The sequence below is a fragment of the Musa acuminata genome, chromosome BXJ2-1 (assembly GCF_036884655.1).
Source record: "Musa acuminata AAA Group cultivar baxijiao chromosome BXJ2-1, Cavendish_Baxijiao_AAA, whole genome shotgun sequence".
Taxonomy (NCBI): Eukaryota; Viridiplantae; Streptophyta; class Magnoliopsida; order Zingiberales; family Musaceae; genus Musa; species Musa acuminata.
In genome coordinates, this window is record NC_088338.1 from 7,576,812 (window position 1) to 7,599,513 (window position 22,702).

General features: G+C 41.8%; 4 protein-coding genes across 5 annotated transcripts; 1 reads left to right on the forward strand and 3 right to left on the reverse strand.

Moving 5' to 3' along the window:
* Positions 1-1,558: 1,558 nt before the first annotated feature.
* Positions 1,559-9,135, forward strand: LOC135584573 (vesicle-associated protein 1-3-like). Of its 2 annotated transcripts, XM_065092948.1 has the most exons (9): positions 1,559-1,961; positions 2,303-2,373; positions 2,441-2,522; positions 2,638-2,753; positions 2,856-3,017; positions 3,133-3,174; positions 6,017-6,094; positions 7,493-7,642; positions 7,848-9,135. In XM_065092948.1, exons 1-8 carry the CDS (start codon positions 1,910-1,912, stop codon positions 7,601-7,603), a joined length of 714 nt encoding a protein of 237 aa, XP_064949020.1. In that variant the 5' UTR covers positions 1,559-1,909; the 3' UTR covers positions 7,604-7,642; positions 7,848-9,135. The 2 variants fall into 2 exon arrangements, with proteins under 2 accessions (XP_064949020.1, XP_064949018.1); XM_065092946.1 differs by lacking the exon at positions 7,848-9,135 and having other exon boundaries at positions 1,560-1,961; positions 7,493-7,846.
* LOC103992871 (protein NRT1/ PTR FAMILY 6.3-like) lies at positions 8,018-10,415 on the reverse strand. The gene is made up of 4 exons (XM_009412770.3): positions 10,211-10,415; positions 9,885-10,102; positions 9,212-9,807; positions 8,018-8,968 (listed from the first exon to the last, which is right to left on the reverse strand). The coding sequence occupies exons 1-4, from the start codon at positions 10,329-10,331 to the stop codon at positions 8,086-8,088; spliced, it is 1,818 nt and encodes a 605-aa protein (XP_009411045.2). The 5' UTR covers positions 10,332-10,415; the 3' UTR covers positions 8,018-8,085.
* A 2,886-nt stretch (positions 10,416-13,301) lies between these two features.
* LOC103992855 (acyl transferase 4-like) lies at positions 13,302-15,050 on the reverse strand. Its single transcript, XM_009412746.3, has 3 exons — positions 14,928-15,050; positions 14,299-14,831; positions 13,302-14,206 (listed from the first exon to the last, which is right to left on the reverse strand). Exons 2-3 carry the CDS (start codon positions 14,827-14,829, stop codon positions 13,361-13,363), a joined length of 1,377 nt encoding a protein of 458 aa, XP_009411021.2. The 5' UTR covers positions 14,830-14,831; positions 14,928-15,050; the 3' UTR covers positions 13,302-13,360.
* A 4,902-nt stretch (positions 15,051-19,952) lies between these two features.
* On the reverse strand, positions 19,953-20,574 carry LOC103992849 (14 kDa proline-rich protein DC2.15-like). Its single transcript, XM_009412735.3, has one exon. It carries the CDS (start codon positions 20,532-20,534, stop codon positions 20,133-20,135), a length of 402 nt encoding a protein of 133 aa, XP_009411010.2. The 5' UTR covers positions 20,535-20,574; the 3' UTR covers positions 19,953-20,132.
* Positions 20,575-22,702: the final 2,128 nt, after the last annotated feature.

Consider the following 22,702-nt stretch of genomic DNA (forward strand, 5'->3'; position numbering starts at 1 on the left):
CGACACGCAAGGGCGAGCTGCCAACCAGCCCAGAGGCCTACAAACGTTACTAAGCACCCTTTCCCGAAGACACGACCACCTCGTCTTCCAACTCAAACGACAGAAGGCTCTCGACATCGACCCGTGGACCAAACCATGTTGACTCATCAGCCATGATACTTTCGTTCACTAACAGTTACCATATCTTAAGTAGTTTCGATCATATTCTAAATAGTTTTATCTAAATGATCAATGATATGAGAAGTTATTATTATTATAAGAATAATTTATGAATATAATTTAATCACGAGTAACATGAGCTAGTGAGATAGTTATCATTAAGTTATATAAATATGATCATAGTTTATGATGTAAAGAATGCGCACTTAGAAATATTTTTTTTAATTTGTTCTCTGGTTTAATATTTTAATTTAAATTTTAATTTAAGTTTTTTTTCAACTAATTTTTATCATTTTCTTACTCTTTTATCCCAACAATATAATGACTCTTACTTTGAGAAATTGAAAGGGAAATCGGTATATAACAAAACAAAACTGGATATGTTTTGCTATAATGAGATTTATAAGGCATTTAAAGAGAGATTTTATTTTTCTCTCTTCGAACTTATTTTCTCTATCTCTCTTCTTGCTTCCCCACTTCAGCATCTCTAAGCTTTCAGTAAACCAATCCATCACCTCATTGCTCTCGATAGAAGTCATCAAACTATAAATAATAATAATAATAATAATAAAATACATCCATAACCTTTCAATAGTTAGCATAGGAACACTCGAAAGGACCTCAACTCATGCTTATGGTCACAGAAAAACCAACTTCACAATCACAATCGATACAAGGAGGATTGGATTCTCTCCTTGTATACCAACACGAACAGTAGTTCATTCTTTAAGCCGCATGTTCTTGTTATAAGGTCACATGTTTTGCACAAGCCACAAAGCTCAAGCCCAAGTTTTGTATGCATTATTCTGAAACGATTCAAAGTATCAATGCTTAAGCCTTCAGCTGCCTTGAGAAAAAGAATAAAACGAAACATCCAAGGGAGAAGAAGGAGAATCTATGCCTATATAAGCCCTAAAGAGAGTCTAAAAAATGGCCCAATCGCAGAAGGAAGTTTTCCTAAGAAGTCTGACGTTGGTAAACTGCCTAAATAAACATTCACAGATGGAGACTGACATTTCTCCTTTCAAGTACTCGGCGGACGGAGTGTTCGTCGGAGTTCGTTTGGGCGGCTATCTGTTTAGGATTTTACTATTTATTATTTATTATTTAGAGTTCCTTCTCATTATTCATAATTTTCAAAAATTAATAAGATAATATTTTAATTTTACTTTTATTATTTATTTTTTTTATGAATACTATTATCGTCGACTCTTTTTTTAATCTATTTTTCTATCATTTCTTATCGGAGTTGACCCAATTTAAATGAACCCAATCTGATGCAGGGCCAACGGTGAACGGTCCCTACCTATTTCGGATCCGGATCTTGATGATGCTCGGATCCGATCGATTAAAACGCATCGTGACCCCAGAGCGGGGCCTGCTGCTTTCATGGCGGTGCGAGGACAAGAAGAACATCCACTCATAATTATCACACACGCTAAGCGACTGAGGGGAGGGAGAGAGATCTCGACTCACCCAAACCCACCCTTTCTCCGGTCTCCTTCGCGAGAGGAGAGATCTCTATCAGTTTTTGGTGTTTCCCGAATCGCGCATCCAAGTCCGACGGGCGAGACGAGGACTACTGATCCACCGATCCAATCCCAAGCGGAGGTGGAGGTGGAGGAGGAGGAGGAGGAGGAGAAGAAGAAGAAAAGGCGAAGGGGGGAAGAAATCCTAGATCCGTTGTTTTCTCCTCGTAATTTTCTTGTAATTTGTTCTTGGAGAGGTAGATCTGAAAGAGCAAGGAGAAATGAGCGAGGGAGGGTTTCTCGACATCCAGCCGACGGAGCTCAAATTCCCTTGTAAGCGCCGCGCCCGTTCCGTAAATCTCCTTTGATCGATATCAACGTTTTCTTTTCCCGTTTCCTTTTTTCGAGATTCTTGGTGTGACATTTGTCTTAGATTTAAGTCGCATTCAGTGTGGCAATTGTCTGTCATGTGATCCGTCCACATTGTTCTTTCAAACTTCCTCTAAGACGCGATTTTTGCGACAGATGGTATCATTGGATTTTTCTTTATTTACACAGTTATTCTAGTTTCCATTTGGTTATTTTGTTCCGTTCTGCGTTCGTCCCTTTGATTACAAAAGGCTAATATTTGTCAACGGTACCTGTTTCTTGTCCACTGGTTATGCGGTGAGAAGTCGAGTTGAAGAAGCAGAGCTCATGTTCCATGCAGCTGATTAACAAGACAGATCAATATGTTGCCTTCAAAGTAATCTCTTTTCTCATCTTTGTCATGTTATTGCTCTTCTCTCTAATACATTTCCGTGGCATTTTAGGTTAAAACAACCAACCCGAAGAAATATTGTGTCCGCCCTAATACTGGGGTCGTCTTACCCAGGTCCACCTGTGATGTCACCGGTACACCCTTTTCCGAATTAATAAAAGCAATATCTGGATATCATTGTGACGTCTGATAGCTGGTCAATTGCAAGTACTCATACTGAATGTGTTTCCCCATTTTTTGATGCTTTAGTCACGATGCAAGCACAAAAGGAGGCTCCACATGACATGCAATGCAAAGACAAGTTCCTACTTCAGAGTGTTATCGCAGAAAATGGTGTGACAACCAAGGACATAACATCCGAAATGGTTGCTACCTATTTGCAGTTCATTAGTGTATCATGATATCTCTACTGTGAAATTTTCTATGTTTGATTCTGACTTGTATTGAATGTAATACGAAATTTTCAGTTCAATAAAGAACCCGGTAAGGTTGTTGATGAGTTCAAGCTGCGGGTAGTATGTGTTCCTGCTAGTCCTCCCTCACCTGTTCCTGAGGAATCAGAAGAAGGATCCTCACCAAGGTTGTCAACATTTGAAAATGGGGCCCAAAGTTTAAAAACACTTGATTCTGTAAGTAATTGTCTTAGTTAACGTCCTTAATATATCACATTGACAAATTATTTTCATTTTCTTTTATGACATGTTATTCTTACTTCATTTGAGATTCAATTAACAAAAATTTCAGGTATCAAGAGCTAATGAACCCCCAAGAGAGAAATCATCGGAGGTAATTTTTTCCCTTTATCCATCTGTTGTTGCCTAAAAATTTCATGAAATTTGCAAAGCTTTTGGAGTAATTTTTTTATGCATCTAAGTCCTCCAGATAGAACCTGCATATAACCTTCCAGAAACCTGGGTCTCTTCTTAAGTTGGTCCTCTGTGTATACTGAGCTTCTTGCAAAGATTTCTCTGTGACTGCAGGATATTGTGTTTCACTTTTGTTTGTTCAATTGAAGTTATCCTTTATTATGATGTGATCAGTTTGAAAGTTGAAGTAGGAATGCCAATTAGTTACTTTGGTCATGGAATCATCCTTGGTTTTTGTTTTACTCTCCTGGAGAACTAGTTTTTTAGTTTTGTCTTAGAATTTAAAACTAATAGGGTATTGACGAATCTGATGCAGTTCCATTTTTAAGAGTTCAATTTTGTTAGTGTAGCTGTATTTAAGAGTTTACGTTCATTGTTGATAAAAGGATGTTCTAATTATGTTTCTTTGGTATTCTTCTTTTTTATTATTATTTAACTTACAATTGGAGTCAATTAGTAAGAAATTTGTGAATAGATATCTGAATACTTTTAGCTTGGCGCATTGCAGTACCAAGAATCTAATGGATAAATCCATTCTATCTCTAATTTTTGTAAATTTGCTCTTGTTTACATAGTTGTGCAGAAAGAAAATGTTGCTCAACATTTTGTAAATTTTTGTTATGTATGAAAATACTGCATTGTGAAAGTTGAATGTAGGTGGAGAAAGTTAACATATGGCTCCGAGCTGATTAACATGATAAATAGCATGTGTACCATTTTCTCTTCCTTAACCCTTGCATCATCCATTTGCCTTGGAACTTGCCTTCTCAATGTACTTTCATCCTCTACTCCTATCACCAACTTGGAGTCCTAGCAGGTCTGCTAATAGTCTCAGTCCAGTGGCAACTTTTGTCACATGGATCAACAATCTGACCTACTCATGAATACCCAATTACCTCAGATTGTTCCTTGATTGACTAAAGACCTCATCCTCTATTCACTATGTGCAAACTTTAGGAGTTGTTCCTGGACAGGGTTTAGCATTGTAGAAAAGGAGCAGTTATAACTAATGAGAATTATTATGTAACCGTCAAAAAGAATACACTCCTGAAAAGTAATGCCACTACAAGATAGATATAAGGGTTTGTAAAGCTAGGCAAATTTCCATTAATCATGTCGGAGCACATGGAGTTGACAATTTTTTTTCTGAAGGGATGGGAGCTGATCATTGTTAAATTCAGCATCTTAATAGTTGAATGGTGGAAAATCTGACAGAAAAGTTTGTTGGTGTCAGGTTGATCATTTCAATTTTATGTAATCCATGATTCTTTAAGGGATGTGGAATCATATGTTCAAGAGGAGGATCTTCATGTTGCCGAATGTTGCAATGAGGTGGTCAAAAACTCAAAGTCAAAACAATTGCCATTAGCAGTCCTTCGAGTTGATTCTCTTCCATGATGTGATATCAGGGACTACATTGTCTGATGGGTGGTAGTAGGGCAAAATTTCGGTAGTTGTAGAGTTCAAATACATTGAAAGGGCTTTAAGAGCATAGAGTAAAAATAGCAAACAGATATCTTAGGTCAATGCTGAGAAGTCAATGACAAATATTCTTAAATATGCCCTGCATCATCTCAGTATGCATAACTTAGTGGCCTAATTTTATAATCATGAGTTAATGCACTAATCTTGCTTCAATATCAAACATATTGAATTTCCACCAAGTTGGCGTGTGGTTGAGAAAGTCTAGTAGCTCATCAACTTGATCGACTTAGTGCTCATATCTTCTTTGATTATTATTTCTCATCAACAAAACTGTACTCTGAATTTGAACTAAAGAGCAATCTTCTCAGATGAGAAAAATAATCGGCTGTGGGTGGGTTCTTGTCACAACGAGGATTTTAATCACCAATGCATATAGATATGAGGGAGTGAAAGATTATAGGATGATGATTGCCAGCCCAGCTAAATGAACACATCTCAAAAATCATGGTGTACAGAGACATTACTGCTGATACTCTACTGTTTTACCTATGGACCATCGATATGGGTTGTCATCAGCATATCAAATAGATATTTTTTATTACCGGAGCATGCTTCACCATATGGTCAGGATCTACCGGTCCGATAAGATTTTGGCATGGGTGTGGTACTTGGTATTCAAGAACTTGAAATGGCACTCTTCCACCCACCGATAACTTCAAATTGTGGCTCCTTGTACATGCTTTATTTGACTCATGCTCATTGAAACCTGTGCCAGGTTACTTTTTCATCAATGTTAGAGCAGGGAGATTTTGGAAGTCCAACATGTGGGCTTAGGTTAATTTTGTTCTTGTTGTGGCTAAAGGAAAGAGTTGTCATGGCTATATATAGTTGTTTTCTGATGTGTACTCTCCTTTTATTGAAGCTCGAGAGGTTATGGGTTCTTGGGCAATTTATGTGAATAAGATGTTTTGATAGCTTCATTATAGTATAGGAATGAAGAATGAATACTGAAGAAAATTTGTAGATTGCAAATGTTCTGAACCTAGCTTTCTACATGTTGTGTTTTCTTGGATTTTCTACATATCGTGGAGTATTAGAGGAACAGGCTGAATTATAGAGCTTCAATATCTCTAAATGAGCTAGGTCCAACTCATAGTAAGCACCATGATATGTGAATTGGTTTGTAGTCAGAATTGCTTTATGATAAGTTTCAGTTGTACTATACTTGGCTTTCTTTTCTTACATGCTATTCTTATTCTGAGCCTCAAGAATGAGCTTTTATTTGATTGTATTGACTAGTAATTTTTTGTTGTTCAATTATCTTTTACGATATGCAGGCATTGGCTATGAATTCAAAATTGCCCGAAGAGAAAAATTCTGCCATTCAGCAAAATCAGAAGCTTCGACAGGAACTGGTATGCATTATACTTGCATGCACATATATGGTATTTTGCCATTCATAGCACATATAAACAGATAAATATGTTGTGAGAAATTTGAGTTTGATATACTGATAAATGTAACTTTGGTACTCTATTCTGTTACTTTTGTCGACTTATACCTTCTTATTTCTGAATTCATTATTTACACAATTCTTTTATATGAGATAATACTTCCATTAAGAAAAGTATCTATGTATTCAATTTCTTTTATTTAAAGAAGTCGCATATGTATCAGTTTTTGAAGAATATGATACTTTATTTAAATTGTATTTGAAGGATTAGACTGCTTTAGTTTAAAATGTGTGAATATATTATTGCTGGTTACATCTTGATGGATCTCTAATATGACCATGATTCTGTACCTTGTGGCTCTAGACCTATATAATGGTATGTGTAGATCATTTTCCAACTTAGGAAATTACAAAACCAAGGAGGCTGAGCAATTTCATGTTTTATTCAGGTGAATGCAACTTGACTAAATTATGTTATCACATTTTAAATAAATTTTCTTTTACTTAGATATTCCTTAATCTAGTGGTCATGCTTCATCTCTGGTTCTGAAAGGTGCAATTAAGAATGGCACAAGCACCATCAAAACAGTTTGACCTAACACCTCAAGTATCTTAGTTTTCTTGCTGCCTAAGCAGTTCTGATGGCAATTCCAACCATAAGTTAGATCAAAATTTCAATTTGATTATTTTCTTATTTTATGTTTCATTATAGGCCTAGACATTCCTGATAATATTTTAAAATCCAAGCAGAGTCATAAGCCAGTGTTTCATATGACATTGGTGTGTCTTAAGGAGATGTTTTAGTGCAGCATGTGGTCTCATTTGTTGTGCAAATTCAGTGTATGTTGCATGTTCTTTTCGGCAACTTTGTTTAAGGTAAGGATTATAAGTTTTTAAACACCAGATAAGCTTTTGCAAGGCCATTGTGGTTTCATGATTTTTCACAACACAAGGATGTATTAACCTGGTAATCTTTTCTATCTATATCTGTTGGTGGATGTGGGGTAAACAAAAACCTTTACCCATAAGTATTCTGGGAGCGCAGTCACAACTTTTGCCTGCATGCAAATGCAAATTTGTGAATGACTGGTTAAGTGCTCTCAAAATATTGATTTGGAGATCTCATCGGCTAAGATCAATCATCTGGGAGAATTGATTGTCAAAATGAAAAGAACAATTCAAGCAATTTTGGAGATCCCATCAATTGCAAATGTATCACGTATTGTAATACATATTGGCCAGTATTGTGCCAGTTGTGTGATTTTTTGTTAGGAGTACCATATTGGCTTATATAAATGTGGTTTATGGTCTCAGTTTTTATCATTACACCATTGATTCCTCACCCTAATCTTAATTACAGGATCAGCTGAGAAAAGAACGCAACGGGCACTATGGCAGCTTCAGTGTCACATTTGTAGTCTTGGTGGGTCTTCTAGGTGCTCTTATTGGGTATATCATCAAGAAGTCATAGAACAGAAGACAAAAATGATGAGTCTACCACATGAGCAAGGTACCCAACTAAAATGTTATTTTTCATCTCTTCTTGCTCTTTCTCTAGCTATCATGGACTCTTGTAGTATACTCCCATTGTTGTTAACTTGTTATGAAGGGAGCTGTTTTGTGCATCTTGTTTTAGATTGAAATATCCGTATTGGTGATGGCAAGGACCTTCAGATACATTATTTTGTGAATGCTAACTTGGACTTCTTTCATAGATTCCTGCCTTGTAAGCATAGCGAAGGAAGAACACAAAAAGATCCCCGAACATTAACCGGTTCTGTTCTTAAAGCTTGTCATCGATCTGTTGTCAGAGTATTTCTAGCAGACTGGCGATAATTAGATCTATCGATATCCAAAGCAAGTGGATTGGCGGAATTAGATGGCGGAGCATAAGAAGAGTAGCGTTGGATCACTTGCAATAGCAACTACATAAGTTTCATGCTGTAATACATCTCATGCATGGCAACACGCTTCCTCTGTCAGCTCCACCCCGGCCATGCTGTCGTCGTCCACCACCGCTCGCTGCTCCTTGTACACGTACCACTTGGCCGCTACCAGATAGAGCACCAGGTTCACGGAGCCCAGCACCGCGACTAGCCAGTAGAAGTTGTAGAGCTTGCCGCGGTTGAGGTTGTCGGTGAGCCAGCCACCGTGGCCGCTCTCCCCCGTCACCTTGTGCACCACCGACACCAGCACGGAGCTGACGAAGAAGCCCAGCGACAGTGTGCTCAGGAACAGCCCGGTGCTCATGGTCTTCATCCCCTTGGGGCACTCCCTCAAGAAGAAGTCGAGCTGGCCGATGTACGTGAAGGCCTCGCCGGACCCCACGAGGAAGAACTGCGGGACAAGCCAGAAGACGCTCACGGGGACGGTGGCACCCTTCTCCATCGACGCCGGGTTCGCTCGCGCCACCCGGAGGCGCTTGATCTCGATGAGGGCGGCGGCGACCATGGCCAGGATGGACATCACGAGGCCGACCCCCATGCGCTGCAGTGAGGTGAGACCGTGGGGGTTTCCGGTGAAGCGGCGGGTGACGGGGACGACGACGCGGTCGTAGACAGGCACGGTGAGGAGGATGGAGCCGACGAAGAAGACGGTGAGGGAGCCTGGCGGGATCCGGAATGAGCGGCCGATGCGGCGGTCCATGGTGGTGGCTTGTGACACGGAGAAGGTGGTCATCTGGGCGTACACGGTCCAGAACATGATGGTGGTGGCCCAAATGGGGAGCATCCGGATCACTATCTTCACTTCCTCCACATCCGTCAGGGTCGCGAGCTGCCACTTGGTGGGCTTCGCCGTCGAAAGGTTGACGTCGATCGCTGCCCTATCCAGGCAGCTGCAAGGATGCAAGAACGAGCAGATGACGAGTGAGGAAGGGGAGAACCCAAGGACATGAATCGGTGCGACTGGTTGGTGCATGACCGCAGGTCCATCTACCCCATTTCTAGCAGTACAATATCGGATGATAGCAGGGAAATGAATGCATCTATATAAGATTCATTATGTGTAGTGATTTCATTTAATTCTCATCCTACGCCAACCCATTAATCTTCGAGTTTGATGAGGAGGAAGTGCGTACCGGAACTGCTTGGTGCGAGGCAGCCTCTGCTTTGCGCTGCTCTTCTTTGATCCCTTCTCCGCTCCCGGCGCTGCCGTCTGCTTCTCGTCGATGTCATGCAGCACCGAAGGATCGGACGGCAACTCCAGGCCTCTCTTCCTCCACGCCGCCACCATCACGGCCGCTATCTGCGTCAGAGGGCTCCCCACCAGCTTCTTGAACCTGTACCTCCTGGTCCCGGACAGGAAGAGGACAAGCCCTAGGCCGATGGCCGCGGCACACAGCCCGTACCCCCACTGCCGGCCCAGGTTGTCCTGGATGTACACCAGCACCGTCACGGCGACCAGCGAGCCGAGGCTGATGAAGAAGAAGAACCAGTTGAAGAACTTCATCATCTGCACCTTCTCCCTGCGGTTGGTCTCGTCGAACTGGTCCGACCCGAACCCGGACACGCTCGATTTGAGCCCCCCGGTGCCGAGCGCCGTCAGGTAAAGCGCCAGGTAAAGCACCGCCAGCTGCGTCCCGGAGGCCTTGACGCAGCCTCCGGCGGCCAGGTCGGAGCATGCAGGCGGGCGCAGCCCCCGCACAACGGTCGAGATGGTCAGGATCGTCACTCCCTAAATCGTAATCCCGTCGAACACTTTCAATGAGCTGGTTAAATGAGTAGAGAAGAGGAGACGGTGGTGGTGCTTACGGAAGCTTGGACGGCGGCGAAGATGGCGATGGTGAGGTAGCGGCCGAGGAAGGTGTCCGCAATGAAGCCGCCGAGGAGGCAGAGCATGAAGGAGGTGCCCATGAAGTTGGTGACGGTGTTAGCGGAGACGGCAGTGCCCAGGTGCATGGTGCCCCTCAAGTACGTCACCAGGTTCACCGCGATGCCCAGCGTCGTCAACCTCTCGTTCAGCTCCACCACTTCAAGCAGTTATCCCCACATCACGAATTCATGTCAGTCACAAACCACAAAGAACATGCACGAGGAGACGAACACACTCGCAATGGATTCAGAGATGGAACACATGCCTAGGATCATGGCAGCACTGGTCCAGCCGCCGCTCCGGGAACGGATTGCAGGGCGGCCCTTGTAGTCCCAGGCGTCGGACAGGATCTCTCCTGGTCCATCGGTTTCCGGCAATCCCACCATGTTTGCCTTCGCAAGCACTACCAGTAGTGCAGGCACCAGACGCTGCAACTCTCCAACACGATACGATATGAAGGAAGATGATTGCTCCTGCAAGAGGATTATAAATAAGTCAGGTAGCAGGGCATGAGAATCTAATCAGACAGTGACGTAAGCCAGTCATCGACCTACCACTGTAGATAGGAGATCTCTCTCTCTCTCTCTCTCTCTCTTCTCTTTTCCTTATTGCAAAGGAATAGTTCTAGTACTCAGTTTCTCGAGCTCTACAAGCCTCAATCCATGCAACTTTTCTTTGGGCTCCACATGCTTGTCCTTTTGTTATGATAAACATCCATCCTGGTCATGCAGATACGCATTAACTATGCATCTGTCATGACTTGTACGCCATATCAGTCTTTTATTTCGGTTGATACACGTCCATGTCTTACAATTTAGATGTTTAACACTATATATAAATATATGCATATAGGCATCAATGAATTGATATCTAGATTTGTCTTACATAAGCCACTCAATGCAGGGTGAGCTGTCGAAGTTTACTGTGGTGATCATGTCAATTGGGACGATCAATTTGGGCGTGTAGGACCACCAAAAGAGAAGAAGTCTAAGTTGAGAGACACTTTGGCCAATGATATCTGCTGCTCTTTACCTTCGTCGCCGTTCATATGGGATGTGAAGCAACGCTACAACGCTGAGCTCTACAGTGGCTATCAATGACCAAAGGTGCAGATCTATTAATGGAGTAGTGCCTTTGTTGAGAGGGAAGGGAACTGTCCACTCTTCTTCAAGATGTGTTTCCTTAGGGATGACGGCATGGGCGATGCTCTGCCATCCAACAGTTGTGCGGCTGTGGAGAAGCTATTCCTGCACTACTTTAGTTTGATCCCTCCGCTGATAGAAAAGACTTCATGCTTCACATCAACCCAATTACAACATCATCATCAAGCTATTGGGTTTTTTCTTTTCACACACTCAACCTATGCATGGAACTGCAGTTCAGGAGTCGTCTTCCCCCCCTTCTCTCTCTCTCTCTCTCAAACAAGTGGTTTGCTCCATGAACAACATGCTGGGAGTAAGAAAAAGGCCCCTTTTATCCTTTCTTTTGTGTCCTTTATCATCACGAGAGGCAGGTAGAACAAGATTTTTCTCTAGTGTGAGGAAACATGAACGGTCCCAAACAAAAGAGAGGAATGAGTGGGGTAGTACATGACAATTATTGGCACCATCCACACTTGTTTCTATGTTCATTAAGCTTGAGATGACAAGAAACAAAAGTAACTGAAGCAAAGTACCATGAACAAGAGCGCATCCGGCTGCGGCTCACATGGACGTGGAAGAAAGGCAAGCGTTTTGTTCCTCTACCAAACCTGGGTTGAGGAGGAATAGAGGGTGACTTGCACTCAAGCATAGGGAACACCAGGAACAGAACCCAAAGCTACAAGGTTACAACCAGAGTGGTGCTTTGTGCTTCAGAATTGCATTCCACATTTGGCAAGACTCTTTGTGTGAAGGACTTCAACCACTGCATGATCACAGTCGACTTACAGTACACACCAATGGAGGTAATTATAACCACTACAAGGTTATAATAAATCTTCTAATTATATGTATGATTATAAATATTATTTTTTAAATATCATTCAGGACTAAGTTTATAATCTTATAAGTTATTGACTTAGGCTATTTTGATGGCCGTAAGATTAATACAATAATATAAAATATAATTTAAAATATTATATAAATGATAAATTTTTTTATTATAATTCATATCTCATATGCCTATCATTTAAGGCCAAAACTATCACTCAAATAAAACATAGGGACATGAGTTATAAATAATATTTATCATATTCTTTAATCTAATTTATATCGAAATAGTTTAATAATAATAATTATCAAATATTGATTAATATAAAAGAAAACTTATATGATAACTATAATCATGATGAAACATAGATCATATCTTTTTATAAAAAATAAATATTATTTTATAATTTTAAATATATGCATGTGAATAACAAAACAAATATTCAAGGATAATAATTAGATTTTTATTTATCACATATAAAATTTTATCAATATGTCATATGAAAAAAATTATATATATATATATATATATATATATATATATATATATATATATATATATATATATATATATATATATATATATATATATATATATATATATATATATATATATATATATATATATATATATATATATATATATATATATATATATATATATATATATATATATATATATATATATATATTGGACTATCCTATTTAATTGGGCTATCTAAATTGGACTTATAAATTTGGGCTAATCATTCACCCAATTAAGCTTATCAAAATTAAAATAGATCAAAGTCAAAAATTGATCAAATTTAGTCTTTCCCGAATTAAAACATAAATATGATTAATTCCGATCAAAATTTTTTTATTAAAATAAATTAAATTAATCAAATTTATAATTAAGAATATAATTTTAAAAATTATAATTTTTGAAGGATAAAACTATAATTTTACTTTAGGATATATAATAAAAAAATTATTCTTGAAGGTAATAAATGAAAAAAAAAAAAAAACTTTTAGGCACAAATTAGACTTCTTTTTTTTATTTTAAGGGGTAAAAATATTTTAAAACAAAACCTAATTCTCAGTTCCTACTGCCGCACAAGGCATGCTGTCGCTGCCATGCTCATGGCCTATGGTTGTCGCTTGCACGCACCGCCCCGCCATGAGCCCGGTTGTGCACACGTAATGCCCGATGAGACCTCACCAACGTCATGGTGCGACTGTGCACATGCGTTGCTCGGCGACGCCCACGGTCGCCGCGATACGATTATGCCAATGCTTCCGCCTGACATAGTCGTGAGCCTTTTGCATCTAGTGATGCCGGACGCGGTTAGTAAATGCCGTCACTTGGTGCGATTTGATCTTTCTTCTTCTGATGACAAGCATGCATGAAACATTGAACTCGGACATTATTATAGGATACTGACAAGTACTACACTGCTGCTGGTTTAAGCGAAGCCTTTCATCTCTTCCAGGAACGCCTGCATGTGCTCCTTCTCGACGCACTGCGCCATCACCCGAGTCCCCTTTTGCGGCGCCGGCGGCGCCCCGATGATGCCGACCGCCATGATGTCCAAGTACGCGAACGGTATAACGTGGAGGGGCTTGCCCCAGCCGTAGTCGACGTCGAGGAAGCCGAGCCGGGTCCAGTCCGACACGAACAGCGAGTTGTACGTGAAGCTGAGCTCGTAAGGGTCGTCCTTGAAATCCCCGGCAGCCCACTTGGCGAACTCGCCCGGCAGCCTCGACTTGGCGTCCCTGATGATGCTGACGACATCGATGAGCTCGGCCGATGCGATCCTGCCGCTTGGGGCGGTGGCGGTCACCGGGTAGAAGCAGTTGCCGTAGTAGCCATCCTCGGGGGGCAGGAGGACGACCTGGCGCAACAGGTGGCGAGTGTTGGCGAAGAAGCACACGTGCACGTCGACGCCTGGGTCCAGGTTGATGGCGCGCGTGCGGGACTGCCACAGGTTGGCGATGGCGACGTCGAAGGTAGAGCAGCGCTGGCCGGTGAGCTCCAAGTGTCGGGACTTGACGTGATCGATGTGGTCAGGGGATAGGTCGACGGTGGCGTGGAGCAGCTTGAAGGAGGGGAACACGGGCGGGCCACCGGGAGGCAGCTTAGGTGGGTTGGGTATGACCTCCCGGGACCATGCAGGCTCCACGGTGGGCTTCGGCAGGCCACGGGCGATCTCGGCGACGGCGTTGATGAACTGGACGACGCCGAGGCCGTCGGCGATGGTATGGACGGAGATGAGGCCGACCACGAATCCGCCGCCCACGAACTCTGTCACCTGAGGAAGCAGAGGAGTGCAGTGCAGTATTGTTGTAGTATGAGGTCGATCAGACGAACGTAACCATGCATTCTCACTCACTCATCAGCTACCTGCAGCATGAGAGGGAGGTCGAGGGGGTTCAGTCCCGGGCAGGGCTTGGGCAGGAGCGCGTCCTCAGGGATCATGAGCGGGAGATCGAGGTACTTCACGTCCTCCAAGCTGCAGTCCGCCTTGGCCTCGACGAACCAAGCGCCCTCGCCAGTGCAAGCGACACGAACCTCGCCGCCGCCCTCGGGATCGTCCACGAACCGCCCCGCGAAGGGGTAGTACTTCACCAGCGCCTTCGACAGTGCTTCCCTGATGATCCTGGCCGGCTCCCGGCCTTGCCTGAACACGTGTAGCGACCGCACCATATGCCTGAGGCCGGGCACCCGGTCGATGGCGGAGAGGCCGAGCGAGCCCGTCGGCGTGACCCCGCATGGAGTGACCAAAGACCGGCTTGTTCTGGTCACAGCAAAGCTCATAGCTGCAGCTGTGGAGGACAGACGACTCTGCCAATGTGCCGTATGAGCAGTTGCAGAGGTCCATATATAGTGTGGTTTGGTGGATGCAAGTTCGATGGCCTCCATGATGCTCATCATGTCTGTGTGAGATCCAAGTGATTAGTTCCAACGCCTAACTAAGCGTCTTTATGCTGCACATTGAATTACATTTGCAAAGGATCAACCTTGATGCTTACCAGCGAAGAAAAGCTATGCATGCCCCACTCCCTCTTGTAATGCTCCAACCTCATTATCTTTTCTCTCCTGTGGACCCAAGTTGAAATGATACAATGCAGCAGATGAAGATTTAAGCTTATCAGATCATGAGTTTCCTACTGTGGCGTTCTGTCACAAGTAGAAGACTTGGTTTGAGATGCATCAGCTGGGGAAGGTCATGTCAAAAAGAATGAGATGACAATGAAGCTGTGTTCAAATTTCACCCAACTATCACAATGGTCACAATCACTAAAAAATGTTAAGTGGTGGTTCTAAGAGCAGATTAGATTCCAAACCATCAAATGTCATGCAATTATTCAGTGCTTGAAGAAAACAAACTCTTTGTTAAAGAAGATTGTCATTCTACCTATGAAATATGACACCAAGTTAATTTAATAAATAGATACATAGATGAAGGTAAATATATTAATCTAATTTATTATAAAAAATTAATTGGATGTTTAAGATATTTGACATGCACTCGATTTGATATACTATTTAGAGTTAATTTAATAAATAGATACATAGAAACTCCTTAGACATCTTATTTAAATATTGTCAAAAGAATTTTACTATAATATAAAGGGATAATTAAGAATGAAATATTCTATTCATCATCTAAAAGTTAGAGCTTATGCTGAAAGCTATGATGAGCGAAAGAATGCCCTAAAAAATGATTGTAATACTGGAATGGTAAATGGTTACTTGTAACAAATAAATCTTGAATTAAAGATGCCCTAAGCATTAATTGTAGGTAGGTGGACAACTAATTACTTCATCCAAAACATCATGGTAATCAGAATGATTCTTGTTTCTGTAAGCTCAGAGTGAGCATGTAGGGTATGATTAATTTGTGTGGATAAGCTGTGTGTCATGCATACAAATGCAAGGCACGAAAAATTTGCAGATCTTTATCATATATATATATAATATATGTATCATACTATTAAGTCGAATTGTCTTTGTTTGTCGATGTCAACTCGTGTTGTCTCATCAGATACCATGAATTTTGAACGACAAATCGAGAACCTATAAGCTTATCAATTCCCTCAAGCAAAGGCTAAAGTGCTTGTCATACTTGAATGGAGATGAGACGTCGTAATCGAGTGCTACAAGATGCGAGGAGGATGAATTCAACATTGACAGGAGTCAAGGAGGTCATTGTGATGGCTGCCTTTGCTTTGGAGTGGTGTTCGCATCGAGAGAGTTGCCTATTTCAACTACCATCCACGTATGATTGATACCATATCTCAGCTTTGAAGTTGTTGCATGAATGATGGAACCACACGGCATCATACAACGAGATAGATCTTTCAAGAAAGAATAAAAAGAAAATGATCTTTCATGTGGCACAAAAGAGTCGAAATGTTATTTTCTTGATTTGAAGGGATTTTACCAAAGCATCAAAGCTCATTCTCTCGAGTAGAGCATTTAGATTTATCTTAAAAAATTGACTCATAATTTTGACTTGATAGTAAGATCTTGTGATCGAACACAGTGTAGATATTTTTTCTTTAATACCTACCTACTCTTTGGCTGGAAAGAAGATTATGTATGTGTAGAAGAATATTTAAGGTGCAGGTGAGACTATATAACGTCAGAGCAAGGCAACACAGTATGTTAAGTAGAACACTGATTTTTTTGTAATAATAGCATTGAACTTTGGAATGATTATATCTTTATCTTCTCGTTCTTATTCGGGCTTTAATCTTTTATTATTATTATTATTATTATTATTATTTTTTTCTTCATTCTTGGCTTCGTCCTCTACCATAATCATGACCTCTTCTATGATCGTGATTACATGAATCTTCATTTCTTTTTTTCAAAGTGAGTTTTGTTTGGAGAACTTGTTCCATAGCATCTAATTTCTTCTTGTGCTTGCAAAGAATTCATTAACTCATCAATAATCATTTGATCTAAATCCTTTAACTGATAGAGTTGCACTTTTCATATAGTGATCAAAGTATTTTTTCGACCACATAATTTTTAGATTCTCACTATTTTTTCTTAATTGATTGACAATAGTAAGAACTCTTATAAAATAATCCAAAATAGTCTCATATTCATTCATTTGCAATGTTTCAAATTCAGCTCTAAGTGATTAAAGTCCAATTTTTTTTCATATTGTCAACTCCTTTAAAAGAGTTTAGAAGAATCTTCCAAACATATGTAGAGGTGGTGTTGGCGATCGCAACTTTCTCATAGTTGTTTGTCTAACCCTTGATAGATGAGGAAGAGTATCCTCTTGTCTTTCTTTCTCATATTCTTCAAGGAATCTCTTTAGCTTACCGTAAGGATGATATCATCATGAGGGTCCTCGTAGCCTCTCTCTATCACCTCTCATATGTCTTATGATCTAAGCAAAACATTGAAGTTGCATGTTATTAGTCATTTTGATTTAACTCTGATGTGACTTTGATGAGGAAACGAAAAGATAAAATAGAGAGAGTGTTAAAGAGGAAGAATTAGGGATGAAACAAGAGGCAAAACTAAAATTTTTATTTTTGATAGATAAGTCTTTACACTTTTCTTTTTTTCTTTTTTTTTCCAGGTTAAAACTTATCTATTTATAGGGTCATAGATAAGAGTTGCTTAAAGCTACATTCATATATTTTTATTATATGTAATCCATCTAATTTACTAGTAGCTTATTATTTTCATAATCTTCTTTATAATGATTTTTATCATAGTATAACATCTCAATTCTCACTAAATTCTAAAGGTTATAATTGTTTTCACCCATGTCATTATAAAAAAAATTAATCTTTTTTAATAAAACTTAATTCTCTTAACAGATATGATATACCGAATTCCGAAAATTATGAGTGCAATGATTTACATATCTTGGCATATTATTTCATGATTCATCTCTCTTATTTCATGCCTCTTTTGACATCATACCTTGGCCTAGTGGTTAATTAGACTTGGCTGAGTTGCCGATTGTTAAGTCTGATCGATCATGTTGGGTTACTCGAATTGTAAGTGCATAGAACTACAAATTAGTCTTAAATACTCATGTACAAACAAGTGAATATATAGAACAAACTGGGCTCTGGATCAACCCCCTTTACCTTCACAGGGTTGATTGAACCATGTGTTGTTGGACTCATCCATTCATAAGAACATTAGTTAGCATGACACATATTTACTCAACGGATCTGTAATTCTTAGGCTTAAATTAAGGATAATATACTCTCATTAAATCTTTATAACTTAGTTCTAATGTGGAATTAAACCGAGGAGTTATAGTAGTTATATAGTTTGACAGAGACTCTTAGATGAGGGCAAAATAACTGTGAATTCAATTACTATGTTGATACTCATGTTCTGCATTTACACATATGTTTTACGATCCATTTCCTAGCTTGCCTGCCTCTTCTTCTGGATCCAATCGTAAGTTGATTATTTGTCAGGCAAACAGTAATAGTTCGTCAGCAAAGTTGTAATGATCTGCAGTGGTTGATCTCTCCTTAACTCCCGTGATACATACCATCTGCCATCTCCTTGGATTTAACACCTTTTGAATTCATTCTCCACTTACATTAGACTCAATTATTGCATCGCATGGATCATAAAGAATTGAGAGTTACGTACGTTAGCTAGCAAGATGGGCACACGTGAACCTGCATGCATGTGTCTCCTTGGACAAAAGCATGCGATCGAGTTTCGCATGTGTCCAAGCCGAACGAAGAATCAGGAGAAACTTATGAGACAACCAGACGACCATTACAAGAAACTTCAAATCATGATTGTGAGTTAGGAGCTTTCTTCGACGATATTTAGGTTGTAAACTTTGAGCCTCAACAGTTCGAACGTGCGATGTGTTATGACCTTCTTCTTCCTTATTGTGGATTGGAATTCTTTTTTGATCATCTATCATGGTGAGAAGATTCGAACTTGAATCCGATGTCCAAACTTATTTGATGCCTCGAAGTAGAACGGTCACGACCCTGATGTGGGACTAATTTGCTTAAGCTGGAGTTGTAGTAGTGACTCTTGTTATGGTAAATAACTTTTTTAGCCATGGCCTCGGGGCCGTCGTGGCTCAGTTCGGGTCCGGAAGGCGGGGATCTCGCGTAGGGTGCCTCGGGTCCTCCTGGTGGCCGACCTCGGTGGTCTGATCTGGATGTCCCGTCAGGAGGAGAGCTCTGCCGCAGCGTCGGGGAAGAGGCAACCTTGTCTCGTACCTGCACACTGGTTGGGCCGGGAGCTCGGCCCGACCCCTCCGACGATCAAGTTAGCGATGTGGAGGGGATTGTGGATGAGGCAGAAGAAGAGCCTCTGAGTGTTTTGTGTCTAAGTGAGTTCCTCCCTCCTCGTTCGTTTAGAACTCTGGGGTATTTATAGATGAGTCTGATGTTACCTGATGTGGCTGCTTGCAGGGGCAGGACAGTACCTCTTGTGGCGTCTGACATTGCCACTGGGTTGCATGGAGGACCGGGCTACCGTAGGATATGGGTACGCCTCGGTCGACGTGCTCCTTTGCGTCGGTTGAGCGCATGGAGTCAAATGCTGAGGTTGTTGGTGAGAGATGGTGACGTTGGCGCACGTCAAGTCGGCATTAATGCTTGCTTCCTCGGGCAGTGCGTCCACCTAGGGTGGCTGACGTCATGGCATCTGTTGCCATTTTTACCCTTATAAACTCTTATAAGTCAATTTTAATTTTGCTCACTTTCGATGTGAGATTAATTGGGGGTGCTAGAAAATTTCTGTAAAATATTCTGGGATCCAATAAAAAGCAATATGATGATTAAGGCGGCTTGGAGGATTTAAAAGTGAGTAAGAGCTTAAGTAGCACATGACACCTTTTGCAATGATTTTTCATAATGATAAGATATCTGAGTTAGTGTAATGATGATGATGTTGTGTGGTTAGACATCTTATCAAATTCTAAGTATTGATTATCTTTTTCTAAATAAAATTAAAAGAAATTTTTATTACATGGATTGATTCATACATTTATCATATAAATGTTCGATCCTTTAAAATTGCACTTGATAATGTAATATAAAAAAGAAGCTACATTTTCTTTATTTTGTGAGGAGTACAACCAAATGTCATTGCAACACACTAATGAACAACAAGCAGATCCTTATTTGCTTCGGAAGTGGTAAGGCTTCAGAAGATAGAGCGAAGAACAACACCCATCACAATGAGGAAAATGAAGTGACGATGGACTCCTCTCAAGCACACTTGAAACCGGTGGGGCTCTGCTTGCCGCAGTAATTGAGGAGCAAGCTGAGGTTGATCGGGAGGTTGAGATGGATGCCCAGCACATTAGCCTTGATGGCGGTGCAGAGGCACACTGCGGCCTCGAGGTCGACGAGCCCGTCGATGAGGGAGCAGCAGGGCTCCTTGGGTGGCTTGCCCACCTTGGCGTGGATGAGGCCATCGAGGACGTTGGCGCACCCGCCGAGCTTAAGAGCGTCGACGGGGCAAGCGCCGGAGGCAGGAGAAGGCGTGGGTGGCTTCTTGGAGGGTGAAGGTGGGCATGGGGCGCCTGCAGAGACCATGGCGAAGAAGAGGAGGTTGAGAGAGAGAAGGAGAGCTGCGGAGGAGGAGGATAACACAGCCTCGGAAGCCATTCTCTCCAAGCGAGGTTGGTGGATATGGGAGATAGAATCGGAGAATGATGCTTAGGGTTTTATAGGAAGGAGGAAGGGAACCATTTCAGCTCTCATGTGCATGGGGGGTGGGACCCAATTCTCGTCTGGCACATGCATGAGGGCTGGCGGATTTTGTATCCATTAGATCTGTGGCTGTGATCCGAACCATATTTTATTGCTGCCCTTCAGACGCATGGCTCTTAATTATGGGCTGTGGCAAGTGTTAGAAACAGTTCTAATAAGATTCAAACACAAATATATTGCTATAAATACATTATGTACCTCAATATTTAGATCAAAGGAAGTGACGTCAGAGATACGTAGAACGGAGAGAAAAGCTCCTCCAGTTCTATATGAGATGATGAGAACTCCAATGACAGAAAGTTACAGAAATTAGACCTCAAGTTTGATCTTGAAGGCGCTAAAATCGACCCTTCAGTAGCTAACAAAATAAGTTTTCAGTAACCGAAGAGCTCTATTACTGTCAGCAAAGAAATGTGGCTGATGAGGGTAATAATTACGATAAGACTCACGTGACATCAGCTGCATCAGACGATGCATCACGCCTCTGTTGTTTTGATGAGGCACCAGGTCAACGTGGACCGGAATGCCTACGAAGGCGCATTAATGTCCTGTTCATGTTTCATCTCTCACGCCACGCCAACGACAATGTCGGACGCTACCAGAAGTACGGTCCTGCTCCCTACGGCCCAGCATATCAGGCAACGATAATTCTCACTATAAAAACCCTCGCGCTCCGAGGGGAAAGAAGAAAGAAAAAAGGGAGAGGAAAGGAGGAGAAGAGAAAAGGAGGAGGAGAAGGAGGAGACACAGGAAACTTAGCCAAAGAAATCCCTCACGACTATCCACTAACTTGATCGTCGGAGGGATCGGGTCGAGCTCCCCGACCCGACCTTTGTGCATGTGCGAAGGCGGAGGTTGTCCACTAAAGGCGCAGGCGGGGGTTCTCTCCCAGTGGAAACGACGACCTCGTCTTGATCGGGCCAACGCAATCAGTCGTCTCGACGGTCTCGGGAGACGTCCTAGGGAGATCCCCTATCATCCGGATCCGAACTAAGTCGCGACGGCCCCGAGACCACGGCTTGAAGTTGTTTACACCAACTGACACGGACTTAGTTGGTTTTGCCTAAGTCGTGCGGCACCCTTGCGTGTCCGTCCGCAAAGGTCAGCCTCCCCGAAGCCTCCCATTGTCCCTTAGGACCATCAAAAGAGAGAACGGGTTAGAGAGAACGCCTCAAACGGGATCCACAAGCAAACATGTCCGAAAAACACTTCATAGACAATGCAAATTACAAACAGACTTTACAAGCTCTGAACAGTGGCACAACAAAGGGTAAAATGGTCCATTACAGACCGAAAAGCTCTCTCACGTGTCCACATGACACAACCTTTATTTACAAGCCTAAAGAGGCCACCAACCCAACTAAAATGGGACTTATAAGCCTTCGGCCGCCCCTTTACATTCTGTACAGGGCATGAACATGCCAAAAGACACGGACACACATAAGCATTACATCCAACGTCTTGTTGAGAAGTTTGTCCGTGACATTCTCCCCCACTTATCCCTTCGACGTCCTCGTCGAAGCCTTTGTGAACACTGCAACTCTTCGCCTTTGCTGAGTCTTCAATCTTCTGCTCCAGCTGCAATGCGCCTCCTGGCTCCCAGCTGCTCTCCGCTGCTGTTTTTGAGTAGTCGAACCTTTGATCCGCCATGCTTCTTCAACTCGCCAATGTCTCTGACTCTGGTGTGGGGTTGGTTGAGTTGTGTTGATCCTCGTTGATTCCTGCGGATCCACCAAATGAAGGAAAAGACCATCCTTACTGCGCCAGTCTCTCAAAATTTCCACATGCTGCTTGAACTGGGTGGATGCTTGTTGGAGCTTTAACGAGCATCGCCTCGCAAACTTCTGAAATTTTGGGTCCTTCCTCCACAAAATCTGCTCATTGACTCTTCTTTCAGTTAGTTGTCATATCCAAGTAGGTTCGCATCACTTCCGCTTTCGATTGGCATTTCGTTGGGAAATGAAGCGGACAATCTACTCTCAGTAGCACTGATCACCGTTGGTGAGGATTTGACAACTATTGTCTTCCATTATCTTCGAAGGGTCTTTGAACTTGTGCAGAGC